This window comes from Theropithecus gelada, chromosome X (assembly GCF_003255815.1).
Source record: "Theropithecus gelada isolate Dixy chromosome X, Tgel_1.0, whole genome shotgun sequence".
Lineage (NCBI taxonomy): Eukaryota > Metazoa > Chordata > Mammalia > Primates > Cercopithecidae > Theropithecus > Theropithecus gelada.
In genome coordinates, this window is record NC_037689.1 from 98,715,140 (window position 1) to 98,735,964 (window position 20,825).

General features: G+C 37.7%; 1 protein-coding gene across 3 annotated transcripts in view; it reads right to left on the reverse strand.

Annotated features, from left to right (window-relative positions):
- Nucleotides 1-20,825, reverse strand: part of SYTL4 (synaptotagmin like 4) — a 55,599-nt gene that overhangs the window by 17,362 nt on the left and 17,412 nt on the right. For 2 of the 3 annotated variants that reach the window (XM_025372637.1, XM_025372639.1), the window contains 5 exons: nt 11,122-11,212; nt 9,759-9,938; nt 9,289-9,504; nt 9,051-9,160; nt 8,728-8,830 (listed from right to left, as the gene is read on the reverse strand). In XM_025372637.1, coding sequence (XP_025228422.1) covers nt 8,728-8,830; nt 9,051-9,160; nt 9,289-9,504; nt 9,759-9,868 — 539 coding nt within the window. In that variant the 5' untranslated portion in view covers nt 9,869-9,938; nt 11,122-11,212. Of the gene's footprint in view, nt 1-8,727; nt 8,831-9,050; nt 9,161-9,288; nt 9,505-9,758; nt 9,939-11,121; nt 11,213-12,817; nt 12,897-20,825 lie in introns of all 3 variants that reach the window. The other variant, XM_025372638.1, reaches the window with a different exon arrangement.

Genomic DNA, 20,825 nt, shown 5'->3' on the forward strand with positions numbered 1-20,825 from the left:
GCATGAGCCACCGCACCCAGCCCTGAGTATACTTTTAAAACTCTTCAGTGGTTCCCCATTGCTGTTGGGATTTAGCTGAAACTCCTTAGCATGGCAAAAAAAATCCTCATGATTTGGCCCCTGCTCACCCTCTCCAGCCTCATCTTTCACCCCCTACTCCTCCTCAAGCTTTATATTTTAGAAAAACAAAGTTATTTTGTTTCTCTGAATATCCTGAAGCTCTCCATCTTCCCTCTTTTATCTGTCTAAGATATTCTTTTCACAATGGCCACTTTTTTTCACCTGGCTCAATCTACTCCTTCTTCAGGTCTCTCCTTATATGTCAATTCCTCCAGATCTCTCTGGCCATGCCCCCATCCTAAGTCTGGATTAGTAACCTTTCTCTGCGCTCCCATAGCATCCTAATTTCTTAGTAACAGTCACCACATATGTAACTATTTATGTATTTTAAACAAACGATTTAATTGGTTCAATAATTTAAACAAATTAATGTCTTTCTCCTCCATTCAACAAAGTTCCATAGGATCAGTGACCACCTATCTCATTTACTGATGTGTTCCCAGTGCCTTGAAAAGACACTAGCATAGAGTATGCACTCAAGAATTTTTATTGACTGAATTACTGAATAAATGCCCTCAGTGGGACTGAGATATATCCATAAATAAGCAGTATGTCTAGAAGACAGTATTCAGGTGACCAGAATTCTTTTTTTTTAGCTTAATCGCCTTAATGATGGATGACTCTGGGCATTCAAAACACCAGTTCTCATCTTTCAAAGGAAGGACATCGTTCCTGGGCCCCTTACCTCAAAGAATTAGTGAGAGCAGCAGGAAAAAGGAAAAAAAAAATCCATTCTTCCTCAAATATCTCAAATAACTTCCCTTGGCTCCCAGGACACCACATTCTCCTGGTTTCCTCCTCCAACCTCACTGGCTGCTGCTTCTCAGTCTCCTTTGCTAGTCCTGCCTCCTCCCATAGACCTCTAATATTTAGATTATGTCCAAACTTCTTCCTCGGGCTGCTCCTCCTCTCTATCTAGAATTATTCCTAAATGATCTCATCTAGTCTCATGGCTTTAAATATCCTCAATAAACTAATAACTCAAATATATGTATTTTTACTTATTTTTTATGTTTTTTGAGATGGAGTCTCTGTCACCCAGGCTGGAGCGCAGTGGCACAATCTCGGCTCACTACAACCTCTACCTCCTGGGTTCAAGTGATCTCCTGCCTCAGCCTCTTGAGTAACTGGGATTACAGGCTTGTGCCACCATGCCTGGCTAATTTTTGTATTTTTAGTAGAGACAGGGTTTCACCATGTTGGCCAGGCTGATCTTGAACTCCTGACCTCAGGTGATCCATCTGCCTCAGCCTCCCAAAGTGCTGGGATTACAGGCGTAAGCTATCATGCCCGGTCTCAAATTTATCTCTTACTCAAACTCCAGACTTGTTTTCCCAATGGCCTACTCAATGTCTCCACGTGGATGTCTCAAACACAGCGAGCCCAAAACCAAAGCCCTAATCTTCCCCCCAAAACTGCTCTTTGCTCTGTCTCATCAAATGGCAATTCCCTTCTTTCATCTCTCAAGTCAAAAATGCTAAAAATCATCTGTTACTCCTTTTTTTCTCACAATACAAATCAAATCTTTCAGCAAATCCTCTTCAATGTATACCTAGACTCTGATCTGTTCTCACTGCTCCACTGCCATTACTCTGGTCCAAACCACCGTCATCTAGCTCTTGGATGGTTGCAGTAGCCTCCTAACTAATCTTGCTTCTTCCCTTGGCTTTGGCTTTCCCTCAACAGCCAAAATGAGCTTTTCAGACATAAAACTATCATATGACCCAGCAATTCCACTCCTGGATACCTACCCAACAGAACTGAACAATATATGTCCACACAAAAATGTTACATGAATGTTCATAGCAGCATTATTCCTAATAGCCAAAAGGTGAAAATGCCCTAAATGTCCATCAATGCATGACTAGACAAACAAAATGTGGTACATTCATATAATGGATTATTCATCAATAAAAGACAATGAAATTCTGATACATGCTGCAACATGGATGAACTTTGAAATCATTATGCTAATTGAAAGAAGCCAAACACAAAAGGCCACATATTGCATTACTGCATTTATATGAAATGTCTAGATTAGGCAAATCCATCAAGACAGAAAGCAGATTAGGGGCTGGGGTAAATGGAGGTGACTACTTAATGGCTATTGGGTTTCTATTTGGGATGGTGAAAATGTTCTGAAATTAGATCATGGTGATGGTTGCACAACATTCTGAAAGTACTAACAATCACAGAACTTTATACTTTAAAATTGGTAAAATGATTTCATGTTATGTAAATTTTACCTCCATTTTTTAAAAGAAGACAAAATAAGGCTGTGTCCCTCAGAGCCATCCTTCTTACTTGGAGTAAAAGACAGAATGCTTACAAGTGCCACCAAAGTCTTAACATGATCTGCTTCTCACCCCATCTCTGTCCTCATCTCCTTCCTCAGCCTCTCTTGCTCACTCAGTTTCAGATTACTCAAAAGTGCCAAACAAAAACTCATCCTAGGATCTTTATACCTCCTTCTTTGCCTATCTACATGCTCTTCCCCCAGATACCCTAAGGGTTTGCTCCCTCATTTGTTTCATATCTTTGCTCAAATGTTACCTTGTTAAGACTTGCCCTGGCTATCCTAAAGAAAACAGTATATGTACACACATTCATTCCTGGCACTCCCTATACCTTTGGTCTACTTCATTTTCTCCACAGCACTTGTCAACATCTGAAATACCATACATTTACTTGACTATCTGTTTATCTCCCACCCCAGAAATCTAAGCCCCACAAACAAGGGGCCTTGTATTCACCAGTGTATCTCAGGGTCTAAAACAATGCCTGACACATAGTAGGCATCCATAGATATTTGTCAAACAAACAAACAAATAGATGCACAAAGAATGAAGTAACCAAAATATATAATGTCTTAGCCAGTAACGAATAAACTCTCCAAGTTGGCACATGATGTTTGAAATAGTTCTGTGAAAACAGACAGCAGGGTTGAAATCCTAGGACTTGCAAGAGGTGAAATGTCGGTCATTCCTTGAAAGATGTATTAGCTGTATAGTACAAGACATAGCAGGGGGGCTTGATTTCACTTTTTACTTTAGAATTGTCCTTTTTCCCCTTTTGCCCCCAACCCCACCCCCACCCCCACCAAAAAAACCCAAGCAGAACCATTCCTCCAGCGAGGTACTTTTAACGATGGCCCATGGAGAATGTTTTTTGCTTGTATTTTTTTCCAAAAGATTAATACATACCAATCCGAGCTAATACAAACAACCCAAGGGCAAAAAAGCAATTATTTGACATCTGTGCAGTAAAAAATAGACTAAGAGATGGGAGCCCTGGGCTCTAACTATCTGTATGATCTCAGGTAAATCACTTATCCTGCTTTCTTTTCTGCAAAAATAAAGTGGTTGAATTAAATTATCTCTGAGGCTCCATAATTTCATGGGAAAGATCATTTATGGTCACTTAATCTGTTTTCATGTTTAGGATAAATAAGAGTCTTCTGGGTCCAATGAGACAAGAGATCACAGACAACCAGAAGCAGTAGGTTTCAGAAATTACATTCTGACTGATGATGTCAGATGTGTTAATCAGGTTCAGCAAATAAAAGCCATTCTTATCCCTAACTCACAAAGAAAAAAGGGGGCCTCATCACCTGGAACAGATGAGTCACCCATCCAAGGCTGTGCAGATAAAAATCACAGTCCATATATACAATGAAACATCATACAGATGTCAAAAGAATGAAACAGATCCTTGGTGCTGACACAAAAAGATGTTCATGTTATATCTTTCTACAATTCTTTTCTTTTACACTTTGAGTAATAACTGACAAAAATAGGCTGCACACGTTCAAGTGTGCAACGTGACATTTTGACAAATGTAGATATCTGCGAAACTATCACCAGAATTAAGTTAATGAACATATCTATCACTCTCAAAGGTTTCCTCCTGCCCCTTTCTAATCCCTCCCACCCTTCCTGTAAGTGTTGATTTGCTTTCTGTCACTGCTTTCTAGTTTGTATTTTCTAGATTTTTATACAAACAGAACCATATACAGTATGTACTCTTTACTGCTTGGCTTCTTTCACTCAGCATGATTGTTCTGAGATTCATTCATGTTGTTGCATGTATCAATAGTTCATTTTTTCCACTGCTGAGTAGTATTCCATCATATAAACAAATCGGTTATCCATTCACCTCCTGATGGACATTTGGGTTATTTCCAGGGTTGGGCTATTACAAACAAAGCTGCCATAAACATTCACATAGAAGTCTTTGTACAAACATACATTTTCCCTTCTCTTAAGTAAATACCCAGGAATGAAATGACTTCATCACAAGGTAGCTGCACAACAAACTTTTTAAAATACTGCTAACTGCTTTTCAAATTAGCTATGCCATTGTACATTCCCACCAGCAGTGTACAAGAATTCTAGTTGTTTATAATAGCAAGGAGGAAATGTAGAAAAGAAAAATTTTTTTAAATCCAGTTGTTTTACATCCTCACCAACAATTGGCATGGTTAGTCTTTTTAATTTTAGTCATTCTAGTGGGTATGTAGTAGTATCTTATTGTGATTTTTAGTTCAAATTTATTTAATGACTAAAGGTGTTGAGCATCTTTTCATGTGCTTATCTGACATCTCTATATTGTCTTTGGTGAAATGTCTGTTCAAATATTTTGTGCATTTTCTATGGGATTGGCTATATTATTGAGTTTTTAAAGTTCTTTTTCTTTCACTTTTTTTCACTTAACATGTATATAGGATCATCCTTTTTTAAAAAATAAGAAATTAAAAACTTAGGAACCCAACCCATATATGTATATTTAGACAGTTTGGTAGTCCATATGCCAAAACTATTCACAACTATTAACGATAATTATCTGAGGAAGAAGCAGTGAGGTTACTGGAGGACTTACTTTATACATTTCTATACTGTTTTTCAACAATCATATGAAACATGATAAAGTCATTTCCCTTTGGGTGAGTGAAAGTTTGTGGAAAAAACACACACACCATACAAAAGCTAAAAATTCACCGCCACAATCAAATGAGTCAAAAATAAAGCCTCAAGTCACAGATTTCAAAAAGTCATGCCTATGAAAACAGAAGATTTAATTCAGCAAAGCTCCTTAAGTAATCCCTTCCAATGTAGCAATTTGCAGATTAAGTGAGTGAGTAGTCAAGAAAAACAGAAGTCTTCAAGATTTATAGCCCCAGGTACCACTGTAGAATCCCAACAGAGACAGACAAGACTGCTGCAAAATGTCATCTCCCAGGGCACTGGTATGAGCTAAGGGATTAACCCAGATCTGGGACAAGTAAGCACTGAACCAGGACATTTAAGAGAATTTCAAGAGACCAAAACTCAGGACCCCAAGTTGCCTTCTGCACCCACCCCTTCAGGTTACAAGGAAGGAAATATAAAAAGCAATATTCAGTCCTTAAACTAAAGTACAGCTGGGAATGGGGAAAAGATAAATTGTTTCAAGTTGAGGTAAGCAGAAGAATTCACATACACTGTATCAGAGGAAACAAAAGATACAGAGAAAACTTCCCATATTAAAGTTGAGTGAAATGAAGTAAAATAGTCTGGCAGATATATAAATAGCCATGGGGTGGAGAGAAATGAAAATAATTTGCAAGATGGATGAAGAACCGAAGAACCGTGTCTGGAGAAGAATTAACCCTAGTAAAACAAGTAGGTTTCATGTGAGTGCTTTACACTACAGGGGAACTAATAATATAAATTCAATAAAGTGCAAGAATTCAAATACAAGATGATAAAACAAAATAAGAGAAAGAAGATTAGAGCAAAGAACAAATCGAAACCTAAATAATTTACTCAAATAATTAAATTAGAAGCAGCAAAAAGTAAGGAAGGGAAGGGAAAAGGGGCATGGGAAGGGAAATAAACTGAAAACCAAATTAATAGCATGGAGGAATGGGTTGGGCTAATCACAGTTAGCTGCTTTCACCATTTTTCCGATTCCATTCACTAATAAAAGAAAATGACAAAAATAGAGGATAAGAAAATCCAGTATCTCTGAGGTGGAGAACTTAACTAATAAAACAGAAAGAAAAAGAGTTCAGAGATATGATACAGAAAAATTTTCCAGCAATGAAGAAAGAACTCATCAAGGGTATATCACATATAGGGGAAAATGATACAGAATGATCACCATTGAGTTATAATCTTGTTAAATTACTAAACTTCAAGAAAAAGAAAAGAAAATTTTCAGGCAAGTCTAATCTCTCTCTCTCTCTCTCTCTCTCTCTCTCTCTCATCCATAAGAAAGAAAAACAAGAGTCAAGGTGTCCTCAGACTTCTTCACAGTTACATTCAATGGAAGAAGACAATGGAACAATGTCTACAACATTCTGAGGGAAAGAAAATGTGGCTCAAGAATATAATATCCAGCCAAGATACCACTCAAGTATAAAGGCACCTGGCAGACATTCTTAACATGTAAGAATACAATAAATATAGCACCTGCAAGCTCTTCTTGAAGGAACTCCTCAATGATGAAATCCAGAAAACCAAGAAATAAATCAGAAATAGAGAAGCTGTGGTATAAGGCCTGGTTGTAAGCATACAATCCTTTTAAGTATAAAACTAAAAGGAAACAAACAGATAAAACAAACAGATGATTTATGGTTATATAAGAGAATGTAAATATTATAAACCCTGACAAACGAAAAATAATTTGAGTAACAAATAGTGGGGACGGAAGAAAATAACTGGAGGGAAATGTAAGAAAGCTAACTGCTTCCTCTTTCACAGTAAAGCATCCACTGATAATGTTAAATATTGAAACAGGTAGATATTTTAAATGACCACTAACTCCAAAGTATCTATCTTAGAAAAATGAAAATAGGCCAGGCATGGTGGCTCACACCTGTAATCCCAACATTTTGGGATACCAAGGCGGGTGGATCACTTGAAGTCAGGAATTTGAGACCAGCCTGGCCAACATGGTGAAACCCCGTCTCTACTAAAAATACGAAAATTAGCTGGGCTTGGTGGTACGTGCCTGTAATCCCAGCTACTTGAGAGGCTGAGGCAGGAGAACTGCTTGAACCCAGGAGGTGAAAGTTGCAGTGAGCCAAGATGGTGCCACTGCACTCCAGCCTGGGTGACAAGAGCAAAACTCCGTCTCAAAAAAGAAAAGAAAAGAAAAGAAAACATACATCCACACAAAACCTTTAATGAAAGTTCATAGCAGTATTACTTTTTTTTTTTTTTTTTTTTGAGATGGAGTCTCACTCTATTGCCAGGCTAGAGTGCAATGGTGCGATCTCGGCTCACTACAACCTCCGCCTCCCGGGTTCAAGCAATTCCCCTGCCTCAGCCTCCCAAGTAGCTGGGACTACAGGTGCGTACCACCACATCTGGCTATTTTTTTTTTTTTTTTTTTTTTGTATTTTAGTAGAGATGGGGTTTCAACATGTTGGCCGGGATGGTCTTGATCTCCTGATCTCGTGATCCACCCACCTTGGCCTCCCAAAGTGATGGGATTACAGGCGTGAGCCACCGCGCCCGGCCCAGCGTTACTCTTAATAACCAAAAAGTAGAAACAATCCAAATGTTCTTCAACAGATGAACAGATAAAATGTGATAAATACATATCATGGGTATTATTTGACTATAAAAAGGAATGAAGTTCTCATACATGCTATGACATGGATGAACCTTGAAAACGTTAATGTTAAGTGAAAGAGGCCAGTCAAAAAGGACCATATACTGTATGATTCCATTGACATGAAATACCCAGGATAGGCAAATATATAGAGACAGAAAGTAGACCAGTGATTGCTTAAGGATCGGAGAGGGTGATAGCTAAAAGGGTAAAGGGTTTTTTTTTTGAGGTGATGAAAATTTTCTAAAATTGATTCAGGGGATGGTTGCACAACTCAGTGAATAGACTAAAAACTATTGCATTGTATACAAAAAACAGGCAAATTGTATAGTATGTGAATTATATCTCAATAAGGCTGTTACCTAAAAAAAATCCACTAAAAAAAGTGGCCAACTGCTCAATGGCTTTCATAATATTTTTTCTTAAGCTTAGAGGAATGTTAACAACTAGTATCTTTTACTTTAAAAAAACATTTGTCTGAAGATGAGCTATTCTTTCATCTTATTTTGGTGTTTTATTCTGTTAAATTCAAGTAAAATTAAACAGGATGATTTTAATTTATTATACTATGATCCAATATTAAAAGGATTTTTCAGTTTTTCCATCCAGTCAACCTGTTATGTATATACATAGAAGATACATGAAATAATTTCCACATAATGTGAAAACTGGGGTAGTAGGAATGTGGGTGATTTGTTGCTTAATAATGAGTATGCGTTATTTTTATTTGTCTTCAAATTGTTCTTATAAAGAACAAACTATTCAACTTGAGAAAGCTGACTGCAAACTATAAAAAATAAAGAACTAAGTGAATATACCAAAATGTTAATGTCTACATATGAGCAGTGGGATTAGGAATGATTTTTTCCCTCCTTTACTATTTTCTGTACTTCTCAAGTTTTCCTATAATAAACATCTATTATTTTATAAACAGAAGAAGTAAAAAGAATAGTAAAAGAATTAAAGGGATATTGTAAGCATTTCTTTAAACAATTACTTGACTCTTACCTGTGCTCCCTCTGCCGCTCCTGAATGATCTTTCTTCCTGGCCAGATGTCACCCATCTGTGTCTGATGAAGGAGGGACTGTCCCACTGTCTCTCTTTTACTCACTTCAAGACAAACAAAAGTATGCCAGGGTGGTGGTTATGAGTAGGAAAAAAAGGAAACAACCCTCATAGCAAATCCCCTGAAGTACATCATGCTTGCAGAAGGGATGACAATACAATCTTTGATTCTCCACAAACTGGCTGAGCCCATGGATTTAAGATGCCACCAGTCAGAATACACTAGGATTCCATACCAAGAACCATCTCCAGACAGGTCCAGTACCTGCAGGTTTGTGGCGCAGGGACATCCTGATTAGCTCACTACCTGTGCGGTAAGCAAAACGATTCACTTTCTGGTCATAAAACCAGTCCCCAGTTGCTTTCTTCAACTCTCTGGGAAGAAATAAAAGAAAACGATAGATGGATAAAGAATGGTTCTTGTCTAATAAAGGCTAAGGAAAGAAATTCTCACCACAACCAGGGCCTCATCTCCTCTCTATTCAGCCATAGGTGACACTCACATTTCCTTGGCGCACACCTTGCACCTCCAGGTACCATTGCTTTCCTGTATGCGGCAGTCCCGACACACCAGGTGATTACAACCCCGACAAGTATTGGTTTTGGGACTCAAACGGCCCAGGCTCTCCTGGCACCGGGCACAGGTCCGATCACTGTAGTGTTGGCTGCCCCTCTTGGCCCCTTTCCTTTTTATCTCCAGTAACTCATTCTTTAGTCGCCTGCCAAGACCCAAAAAAGAAGCATAAGTGGATTCAGGATATGCATAGATTGGATGGAGAGGGGTTGAAAGGTAAACAGAGTAAGACTGTTTGGTTCTGTGGAAGCAACAAACTCAGAGCCCAACGTGACCCAATATGTAGTGGTAAACATCACATATACAAATTCCTATGAAAGTCAGGTGGGAGACATAAGGAAAAGCCCAGACATCATTGGTCAAAGGCCTGGGACCCTATTCGTTTTGGGGAACTCTTACTTAATCCTTTTCTCATCTGCCTTCCGGACCTCCTCATCTCGCTGTAGAACACTGAGAATCAAATCCTTTTCTTCCTCAGACAGAAAAGAAAGGTCCAGTAACTCCGACATGATTTATTCAACTTTTTCTTCTGCTCTTCTTTCTTCAAAACAACCAGACAAGGAGAGCTACCAGAGTTGCCTGAAATGACAAAAGAACTAATTTCACACAGATGATTTACTCAAGAATAGGCCCACAGCCCTAAACCCTTTCAATAGGTTACTTTCCCCTTGAGCCAAGCTAAAGAGACAAAGTAGAAGTATCTGACCTATTTACTCTTCCTACTCCCATCCGAATCATGCCCTGAAAATGAAGAGTCCTTGATTTTTCAGAAAGAAAAAGTTATTCATGACTCTGGGAAAAGGACTGGTTATTCAGTATATGCATCTTAGTCTGGAAAGAACATAGAACAGCTGAGTCAATCTCCCCCTCCACCAAGTGAGTCCTCAATCATCCAATTTTTAATACTTTAAATGTTCTCAAATCTCAAGCCTATTAACCCAAATAACCAGGCAACTGGTCTCTGCAGTGAAGGAGAAAAGCACATGAAGGCTCCTGCCAGTTTTGGCCCAGTTCTCTATTCCTGACCAGCTTCCATTCTCCCAGGAGTCAGTCAGCTTTCCGCTATGCTTCAAAACTTCCACCACCTACTCTATCTCTCAAAGTTCTTATCATACTAGTACTCTAGCACTACCTCCAGGATATCTTTCCCAAATTCATGAATACTTGTTGAGCACTACCCTGACAGGCATTCTGTAAAGTGCTGGGGATACAAAGATGAGTAAGGCACAGTTCCTACCCTTACGAAAATCACAGAGTAGCAGGGGAGACAGACACACATAAATACAGTACAACGCATTAAGTGCTATCAGAGGGATTATAAATTAAGTGCTATGAGAACTTAGGAAAGAAAGTAACTCATTCTATCTTGCATAGAGAGAGGAAAGACAGCAGCGTACATGGGAAATTTTATAGAAGAGGTGGATTTTGCCTTATCAGAGGACAAATTTCCTGGTAGGAAAGAATGGTAGGAAAGATAGTTTGGGCCCAGATTATATAACTCTTTTTTATTATTATTATTATACTTTAAGTTCTAGGGTACATGTGCACAACGTGCAGGTTCGTTACATATGTATACATGTGCCATGTTGGTGTGCTGCATCCATTAACTCGTCATTTACATTAGGTATATCTCCTAATGCTATCCCTCCCCGCTACCCCCTCCCCACAATAGGACCCAGTGTGTGATGCTTCCCTTCCTGTATAACTCTTAAAAACTTTAAAAAAAATTTTAAGAATTTTGGCTCAGCATGGAGGCTCTCACCTGTAATCCCAGCACTTCGGAAGGCTGAGGCAGGAGGATCGCTTGGGCAACACAGGGAGATCAGCCTGGGCAACACAGGGAGACTCAGTCTCTACAAAAAGAAAAATCAAAACTCAGCTGGGTGTGAAAGTTCACACCTGCATTCCCAGCTACTCGAGAGGCTGAAGTGGGAGGATTGTTTGAGCCGGTGAGGTTGAGATTACAGTGAGCCAAGATCACACCATCACGTGTGGCCCACTCTAGCCTGGGCAACAGAGCAAGATCCTGTCTGGAAGAAATTTTTTTTAATCTTAAAACTTACTGCATAGACAATAGAAATCCATCAAACATCTCTGATGTTGCTTTTTGATTCTGGGAAATCACATGATGAAATTCATTTTACAAAGACATATTATAGCTATATTGCTCTATCTATAATATGAAAGACCGATTTAGAGGACAAACCAGAGGACAATTTGGTAGTACATACATTTAAAATAAGTATACTACTTAACCAAGCAATATGACTTCTAAGAATCTACCTAATAGAAATATTCATACAAATGCACAAGCAAGATTATATGCACAAGACTATTACTGCAACATTATTTTTAAGAACAGAAACAGTTATTTAACAGAGGAATCATTAAACAAAACAATATGTCCACATAATGGAACATTATGTTGCTATTAAAAATGTAGTAGATACACACATATTGACACAAAAATATGGCCATGAGTGAAAAAGTAGTTGTAGGACAATAAAAAAAGATCTTGTATAAAGAATTTATCTAAATATTTGTATATGCAAAGAGAAAGGTCTAGAAAAAAATCTGCTATCATTGGTTTCCCTTGGTGAGTAGAATTGGGAAGGGGTAACTTTCACTTTTTACTTTATATAGTTCTAATTTGTTTTTATACATATCTTCCATTTATATCTCAAAAAAGAAAACAATGCAAATGAGGCAGAGATATTATTACAATACTCCAGCAAAAAACAACCTAGATTTACTAACTGTGAATCTAAATAATTAGACCAGTCATTTTATTTTTCATTTCATTTTATTTTTCATTTTTAGAGACAGAGTTTCACTGTGTTGCCCAGCCTGGACTCAAATTCCTGGGCTCAAGCGATCCTCCTGCCTCAGCCTCCCAAGGAGCTGGAACTAGAGGCAGAGCCACTGTGCCCAGCAGAAGTCATTTTATTTCTGACCCTTTCGTTTCTCATCTACAAAACGACCCACCTCAAACGTTGTTCAAAAAATTAAATAATGTGTATTAAAGGGCCAATCACAATGTTTGGAGTACAATGATAAAGGCCTTAGCCGGGCAGCAAGAAAAAACATAATAGGTTTGAGAAGTAGAATTGACAGAATAGGGAGACTGACTGAGCAGAGAGGATGAAGAAGGTGAAGTCAAAGATGCCTAGTTCACATGTCTGGATTAAACAACTGACTGGCTAGTGACAGCCCTCATAGCGACAGGAGATAGAATGAAAGAAACAGGTTTGGAAGTAAGGCAAAAAATTTTGTTTTAACCCTATTAAGTTAGCGTTGCATACTTGATATCCAAGTAACTGGGCCCAGGAAATAGTTGGAGACACAGGGCTGGACCTCAGGAAGAAAAACTGTATCTGAAACTATACATTTGGTAGTCATGGGAGCCAAAGAGCCCAAGGTAGACAGAGAGTGAAAAAGGAAATGAGAATCACACTTACCTTCTCTCCTCTCCTTTGAAACTACACAACAGGCCCCTTTCACTTTTTTATTTTTAATTTTTCTTTTTTTACTAATTCCCTACAACACAGTGGAGAAAATAAACAACACGGCAAAGCTATATAGGTTCCTGCAATATTTCCTCAACTTGTATATTTCCTGGTCTTTATCGAACTATAAGATGTTAAGCCTCTTTCACACACCCTTTCTTAGTCTTGAGGAAGTCTTCTTAGTTCTTATCACCAAGGAGAATATATACCCTCCGTGAAAACAAGGACTGTTTCAATCTTCTCCTCTGTATCTGCCCTAGCACTTAATGCACTATCTGGTATGTAATTTTGCATATGCTGCCAATATTGCGATCACTGTCATTGTCACCCCAACAGTATCCTTTATTGAGAATCGACTATATGCCAAACAAGTACCTTACATATATTAACTAATTTAATCCTTGTCACAACACCAAGAGTGAGTGACTATTATTACCCCATTGTATAGATGAGGATTCAGAAGAGGTTAGGCCAACTTGCCCAAGAATAACGAGCAAGTAAGTGAAATTGCAGGGATTCAAGCCCAGAAAATCTGACACTAGAGTTGGTGCTCTACAGGCTCAGTCTAGGCGGCAGAATTATAACCAAAGCAACTATAAAATACTAAACAGACAAATCAAAAGCATTGTGGAAATGAATTCCCATATGTGTGATTACGGCTGAAACACTGTGCGAAAAAATCAGTGGCTCCTGGATAAAAGAGGTATTATCAGTTACCTGTCAGCTAAAAAGCAAGGATAGCACAGGCACACTAGAAATGAGAACCATAGCAGATTAAAAAACTGGTGCCTGTGGAGAGGCAGCAGAATACTGTGATGAGAAAGGCATGTTGGCATAATAATGAGACCAAGTAATATCAAAATCCAGGGAAGTAAGAAGATCCTTGAAGATAGTATCTTAAGAAAATGGAACTACCAACATTGTACATCTTCCCTTTCTTTTTCATTATGGACCTGACCAACCAGAACTGCCCCCTCTGAAATCTTAAATTCAAGAATTCCCACTTTCCAACCACAGCTCACTCTCGCTGTATCTGTTCTTCAACCTTATCAAGACCACAGTCTCTTGAGCTCCACGTTGTCTCTTGGTCCACTTGCCTTCTGCTGATCTATCTTCCCTCCATACCCATCCTGGATTCCAGATGGCTCAACATTTGAACCACTCTCACCAGCACCTTCCATATCCGTATACCTTCATCCCTCTGCCACAACTGCCCATGAAAATCCCAAACCTGTGCTAATGCTCTAGCCTGCCTTGTCTGCTCCCATACCCAGGTTCTACATAATTCCTGGTCTACAACCTCAGCTGAACCCTCACTGTCACCCATAAATCCTGTTACTTATGCCTGTTCAATTCCTTTACCTAGTCCCTTTGGGTTCTATTTAAGCCTTCATTCATCTCACACTCCCACTTCCCTTCCCTCAAGTCCCATCAGACATGCTAGTCTTATACTTGTAAAAAGATTTTTGTAAGACCATCAGCCATGGACTCTATCAGCTCCCTGCCTCCTCTTCCCCATCACTTGCCAATCTGACTCCTTTCAGAAAAGCCATATCCCACCCCAAGCCCCACCTTCCACCATAGGTTGCTGTTGTTTCCAACACTAACCCTGTTAACAGCCAGCTTGTTTGCAATGGGATCTTGCAGAATCAGTAACAAGGAGAAGAAAACAAATTAAGAACAAAAATTAAAAGGCAAGAAGACAAAGGTAAGTGCAGAAAAAATTGAGACAAAGAGAAAACAAAAGGTAAAATGGTAAAAACAAGTTCAAGTATATCAATGAATATGAAACTCATATATGAGCAAAATTCACCCTTTGAAATACAGGGATTAACAGACTGGATAAAAGGAAAAAATCCAGTTATGTGCCATTTATGAGAGACACATCTAAAACATAAATTGAAGGGAAAATTGAAAGTAAAAAGATGGGAAAAGATAAACCAGGTGCTAGCCAAAAGAAAGCTGAGGTAGCTACATTAATATCTAAAAGTAAAAAAGATAATAAAAGCATTATAAAGGATAGATAAGATCACTACATAGAGAGAATAAACATGCATCCACTAATAAAACATCACTAAATATACAAAGGAACAAGAGAGAGAAATCGAAAAATCGACCATCAAAATGAGAGGTTAACATATACCTCTTTGTTGTTGCAATTATGAATGGTATGAACAGATAAAAACTAGTAAATATATAGACAAGTTGAACAACAAAATGAGCTTGATTTAATGGAAATACGAAAAATTTATATATCCAACTGAGGAATTACATTATTTTCAAGCACATATAGAATATTTACCCCCAAAACTGACCATGTACTAGGCTGTAATGCAAGTCTCCATAATTTAAAAAAATTCCTTCCCATACAGACCAGTTTCTGACTTCGAGGAAATTAAATAAGAAACCAATTTAAAATATGATAATTTCTTATCATGATACTTTTTGAAAATTTAAAAAGACACTTCTAAATAACCCACATGTCAAAGAAGAGATCATAATGGTACTAAATCTATCCTTAACATCTTAGAGAAAAAACCTGCCTCCTACCTCACTACCATCCCCACAGTATGGCATCTAATGTTCTCTAGAAATTCAAAAAGGAAAATATGAAAGAAAAATACAGCTTTCATATGCAATAAACCAAGCAATATATTTTTATGGTAAATAGTACATCATATTTTGAAAACTAGAACTCAGGAAAATAATGGAGGCACAAATACAGTCATAATAAGAAAATCAGACAGATGTGAAGTTAGAAAAGCTATGACTATTCGGATACTCCCAGTTTGTGGCTACTAGGGTTTAATAGAGAAACCAAAGCCCAACAAAACTTAAGACCCTTCATTACGTTCAGTCCCAGGTGTATAATCAAAAAGGCAAGATGATCTGTTGAGAAGATCACGGCTCAGGTAACATGAGTGTCAGAATCTGAGCTCAGATGGACAACTTGTTCTGTGTTAGTCCTGAGGTGTCAAGATTCAGATGAAGTATCTTAATATAGCATCCTTGTGGGACCCGTGCCCATAAAAAGATATTTTAGAAAAGGTGGTTTGTATCATTCTCAGCAAACTAACACAAGAACAGAAAACCAAACACCGCATGTTCTCTCATAAGTGGGAGTTGAACAATGAGAACACATGGACACAGGGAGGGGAACGTCACACACCGGGGCCTGTCGGGGGGTGGAGGGCTAGGGGAGGGATAGCATTAGGAGAAATACCTAATGTAGATGATAGGTTGATGGGTGCAGCAAACCACCATGGCACATGTATACCTATGTAACAAACCTGCACATTCTGGTATCCCAGAACTTAAAAGTATAATAAAAAATGTTAAAAAAAGTAAAGATGGCTTACTTAGCAATTATACCTATTTATTGCTAAAAAAAAAAAAAAAAAAAATGAAGATAATATGTTAATGCAAATACTTACAAAACCAAAGGAAAAACTAAATCTACCATAAAATGGGAAGTTAGAAGTTACCATACCTCTCTCAATTACTGATAGTACAACAGATGAAAAATGAGTAAATATGTAGACAAGCTGAACAACACAATAAGCTTGATCTAAAGGACATATGTAGAACTCCATATCCAATTGGATATATCCAGTCTATATCCTAATCCTAATGATTGAGAAATAATAACAATGAATGAAAATAAACACTAACATAACTGGTTTTCAAGAAGGGGATGGGCGAGCTATCTCAAATTATTTCAAATTCTGAAAACCAATTTTAAAAATGAAAAACTAGGCAAAACCTGACAGGAAGCATAGAATCATGAAAATAGTGGTGAAAGACAGACTTGGGTTCAAATCCTAGCTCTCATATAGCTTAGCTATATGACCTTGGGCACGATACTAGAATATTAAAAAGATGACTAAAAATACAGAATTCCTCGTAAGAATAGTACTCAGATTAAAAATAATAATTGGTGTTCCCAAAATGAAAACTGATGTGAATTAGGAAAACACCAAGTAATGTCCCTGCCCTGAACAGCAAATACAACAGATTTTGCTGTGTTGCATGCAGGCCACACATAAATGTGAAGATGGTAATATATTGTACTTATGCTCAAACTAGAAACATCTACCAGATGTAACCTCTTTGAAGGTAGGTACTATATCTGGATATCATAGCCCCAGGAGCTTGGCACAGTATGTGACACACAGTATGAGTTCAACAAAAGTTTAGTGAATGTCTTTATCCAGAAATCTATTTGTGTTTGCATGTTTAAACTTAAACCCATGGAAATTGAAGAGCTGTAATAGAGCTGAGAGAAAAATGTTTTTGTTTTCCTGAGGCAGTGTGTGAGCTGTGGTTAAAAGTTTGGACTCTGGGCCGGGTGGGTGGCTCACACCTGCAATCCCAGCATTTTGGGAGGCTAAGGCAGGTGGATCACTTGAGGCCAGGAGTTCGAGAACAGCCTGGCCAACATGGTGAAACCCTGTCTCTACAAAAAACCAACAACAACAACAACAACAACAACAACAAAAATTAGCCGGGCGTGGTGGCTGGCGCCTGTAGTCCCAGTTACTCAGGACACTGAGGCAGAGAATGGCTTGAACCTGGGAGGCGGAAGTTGCAGTGAGCCAAGATGGTGCAAGTGCACTCCAGCCTGGGCGACAGAGTGAGACTCCGTGTCAATAAAACAAACAACAAAAAAGTTTGGACTCGAGCCAGACTGCGTGAACTAGAATCCCACCTTCCCTATTTAGTAGCTGTGTGACCTTGGGTAAGTTACTAAACCTCTCAGTACCTCAATTTCCTCACTTGTATAATGAAGATAAAAATTGTACCTACCCTTTGGGGCTTGTTGTTATAAAGATTAAATGCGTTTTTAAAATATGTAAAGTGCTTAAAGTAAGGAGAACACAAAGAATGCTAAGTGTTACCTATTTTTGTCAGTTTGTATATGTTCATTTGTGCTTTCAGACTTAAACTAGCTCTTAGAAAATGACATTTATTTTCTTTTAAAGCATGCAGATGAATTGTGAGTTAAACTGTCTAGACATCAGTTAAAGTTTCAGGCTATTGTTTTTGTTATTTAAATTTTTTTATTTCAATAGCTTTTGGGGTACAAGTAGTCTGGGTTACATGGATGAATTTATAGTGATTAATTTCAATGCACTCATCAGAGGTCACTGTTTTTGAAGTGAGGAACCATGCTCACAGTCTTATAGATGACAGAAAATTTTCTTAAATATTGACCCATGCTCAAGGACCAAAAGGCTGAACTGGTATTAAATTATTTCTCTAAAGTTATAAGTAATAATTATATGATGGTTTTGCAAATACCTTCTAATGGATTATCATATCCTGCCAAAGTGATATAATAACAGTATTTTGCTGTTTAGGCTAAAGACAATGGACAATTTTATACCTCACTGAACACGAAAAAGTGACCCAGAGTCTTTCAAAATATATTTGTTTAACCAAGAAGCCTGAATTAAACTGCTCTTGTTAAAATGATACTGTTTTACACAGAAACTGATTAATGAGTTTTATACTGATGTGAGATTTACACTGCTGCATGCCAGATTCTGTATACTTTTGAACATGGGTATTTAAAACTGATTTAGCTATGTCAAGAAATGTGATGGTGTCTACACTTTTTTCAAAAGATGAGAATTTAAATTGGGCTACAAATTATAATTGGTCATAATTGGGGATTATAAAATGTCAAGGTGGAATGAACTTCTACCCTGCCTGAAACAATAACAACAACAACAAATGCACCAAACACATGAAACAATGGTTTTCAAATCGCTGAACACCAGGCAATCAAGGACTATGATTTCTGAGACGGGAAACAAATAAGGTGAGCCCTTTGATTTTCCCAGCTTACTGTCTTAAGGGACTTTCCAGATAATGGTACAGAAAGGAAGAACCCAGGTAGAGCCTAGTAAACTCCCTGAGTTCTGGAGACAGAGCTGAGAGTCTGGGAAAAAAACAGGTAGCTGGAGTTCATAGGACAGAGGACCTGAGAGAGCTCCACAGAAAGAGAAAGAGATCTTCAGAGGCCTGCAGAAGATTTCACTCAAGTATTTAGCAAAGGAGTGATTAGCCCATGATATGCCTGTGAGGAAATTACTCTGGGCCAGGGAAAGAACTACCTGAAAGGATTCGAAAGAACAATGCCTGTCATTCACACAGGGCTAAGAATAGTGCCTGTTTCCGCCAGCCAAATTGGAAAACCTCATGATTCACAGGACACGAGCTGAAGGACTCAGAAGGGTCTTGCCTCAGTGGTGGGAAACAGCCCAGATTATGCACTGCTCTGGTCCTGCCTAACAAATATAAACAGCAAAACCTTAAAGGGTCACTCTGTATCTAAGTAATTTAAGTGCATGCCAGAGCTCAAGTATATTTATAGTAATACAAAAATATGCAGTACTCAACAAGGTCAAAGTCATATTTGGTACCCAGTAAAAAAACTCACAGGCATGCACAAAAGCAAGAAAATATGATCCATAATAATGAGAAAAATCAATCAAAAAGACCAAGAACTGACACAAATGTTAGAATTAGTAAACAAAGTCATTAAAGCAGTTATTATAACTACATTCTATATGTCCAAAAAGTTAGGTAGGGGACATGGGAGATGTAAAAAGACTCAAATCAAACCTACGGATAAAAGGTACAATGTCTGAGATGAAAAATACACTACTTGGGATTAACAGCAAATTGGACATTACAGTAGAAAAGAGTTAAGAACTTGAAGACATAGCAATAGAAATTATTCAAAATGGAACGCAGAAAGAAAAAAATTGAAAAAAAAGAAAAAGGAATTAATGAGCTGTAGGACATCAAGCTACCTTCTATACATGTCATTGATGTCACCAAAAATAATGGCCCAAATTTGGTGAACACTATAAACTCACGGATCCAAGAAGCTCTATGAACATTAAGCACCAGAAACATAAAGAAAAATACACCATGTGGCACACCATAAATTGCTTAAAACCAGAAATAATGGGAAAATCTTAAAAGAAGCTAGAGTGGTGGGGTGGGGTGGGGTTGGGGTCTTGGGGAAGGACACATTATATATATACAGATGAACAAAGATCATGATAACAGCAAATTTATCATTGGAAACAATGCAGTGTAAAGACAGAACGACCTCTCTAAAATAGCGAAAAAAAAAAAAAAAAAAAGATCGACCTAGATAGAATTCTACACGCAGCAAGATATTATTCAAAAACAGAGGTGAAATAAAGACTTTTTCAGACATGCAAAAGTTGAAAGAATTAATCACCAACAGACCTGCACTATAAAAAATGTTAAAGGAAGTCCTTGAGGCAGAAAGAAAATGGTACTGCACAGAAATATAGGTCTACAAAAAGAAATACAGAGCACATGCAATGGTAACAATGTAGGTAAAAATACTTTTTTCTTATTATTTAAATCTCTTTTAAAATATAATCGACAGTTTAAAGGAAAAACAACGATATATTGTGACGTTCAAAACATATGGTAGAACAAAGCTGAAACTTAACCTGATTTCAAGAGACACTATAAATCCACAGTAATCAAGTCACTGTGGTATTGGGCATGAAGATAGACAAATAAATAAAAGGAACAGAATAGAGAGTATGGAAATAAGCCCTTATGTTTACAGTCACTTGATTTTTTTAATAAAGGTTAAGGGAAGTTTAGTGGAGAAATGACAGTCTTTTCAACAAGTAGTGCCGGAAAAACTAGATATCCATATGAAAAAAAAAGCAGGCATTTCTGACATGACACGTAAAAGCGTGATCCAGAACTTGATAAATTAGGCTTTGTCAAAATTTAAAACCTCTGCTTTGTAAGAACTTTATTAGAAAATAAAAAGATAAGCCATATACTGGAAGAAAATATTTGCAACTAGTATATCTGATAAGGACTTATATCCAGAATATATAAAGAACTCTCAGAACTCTACAATTTTTTTAATAACACACATTTTAAAAATAGA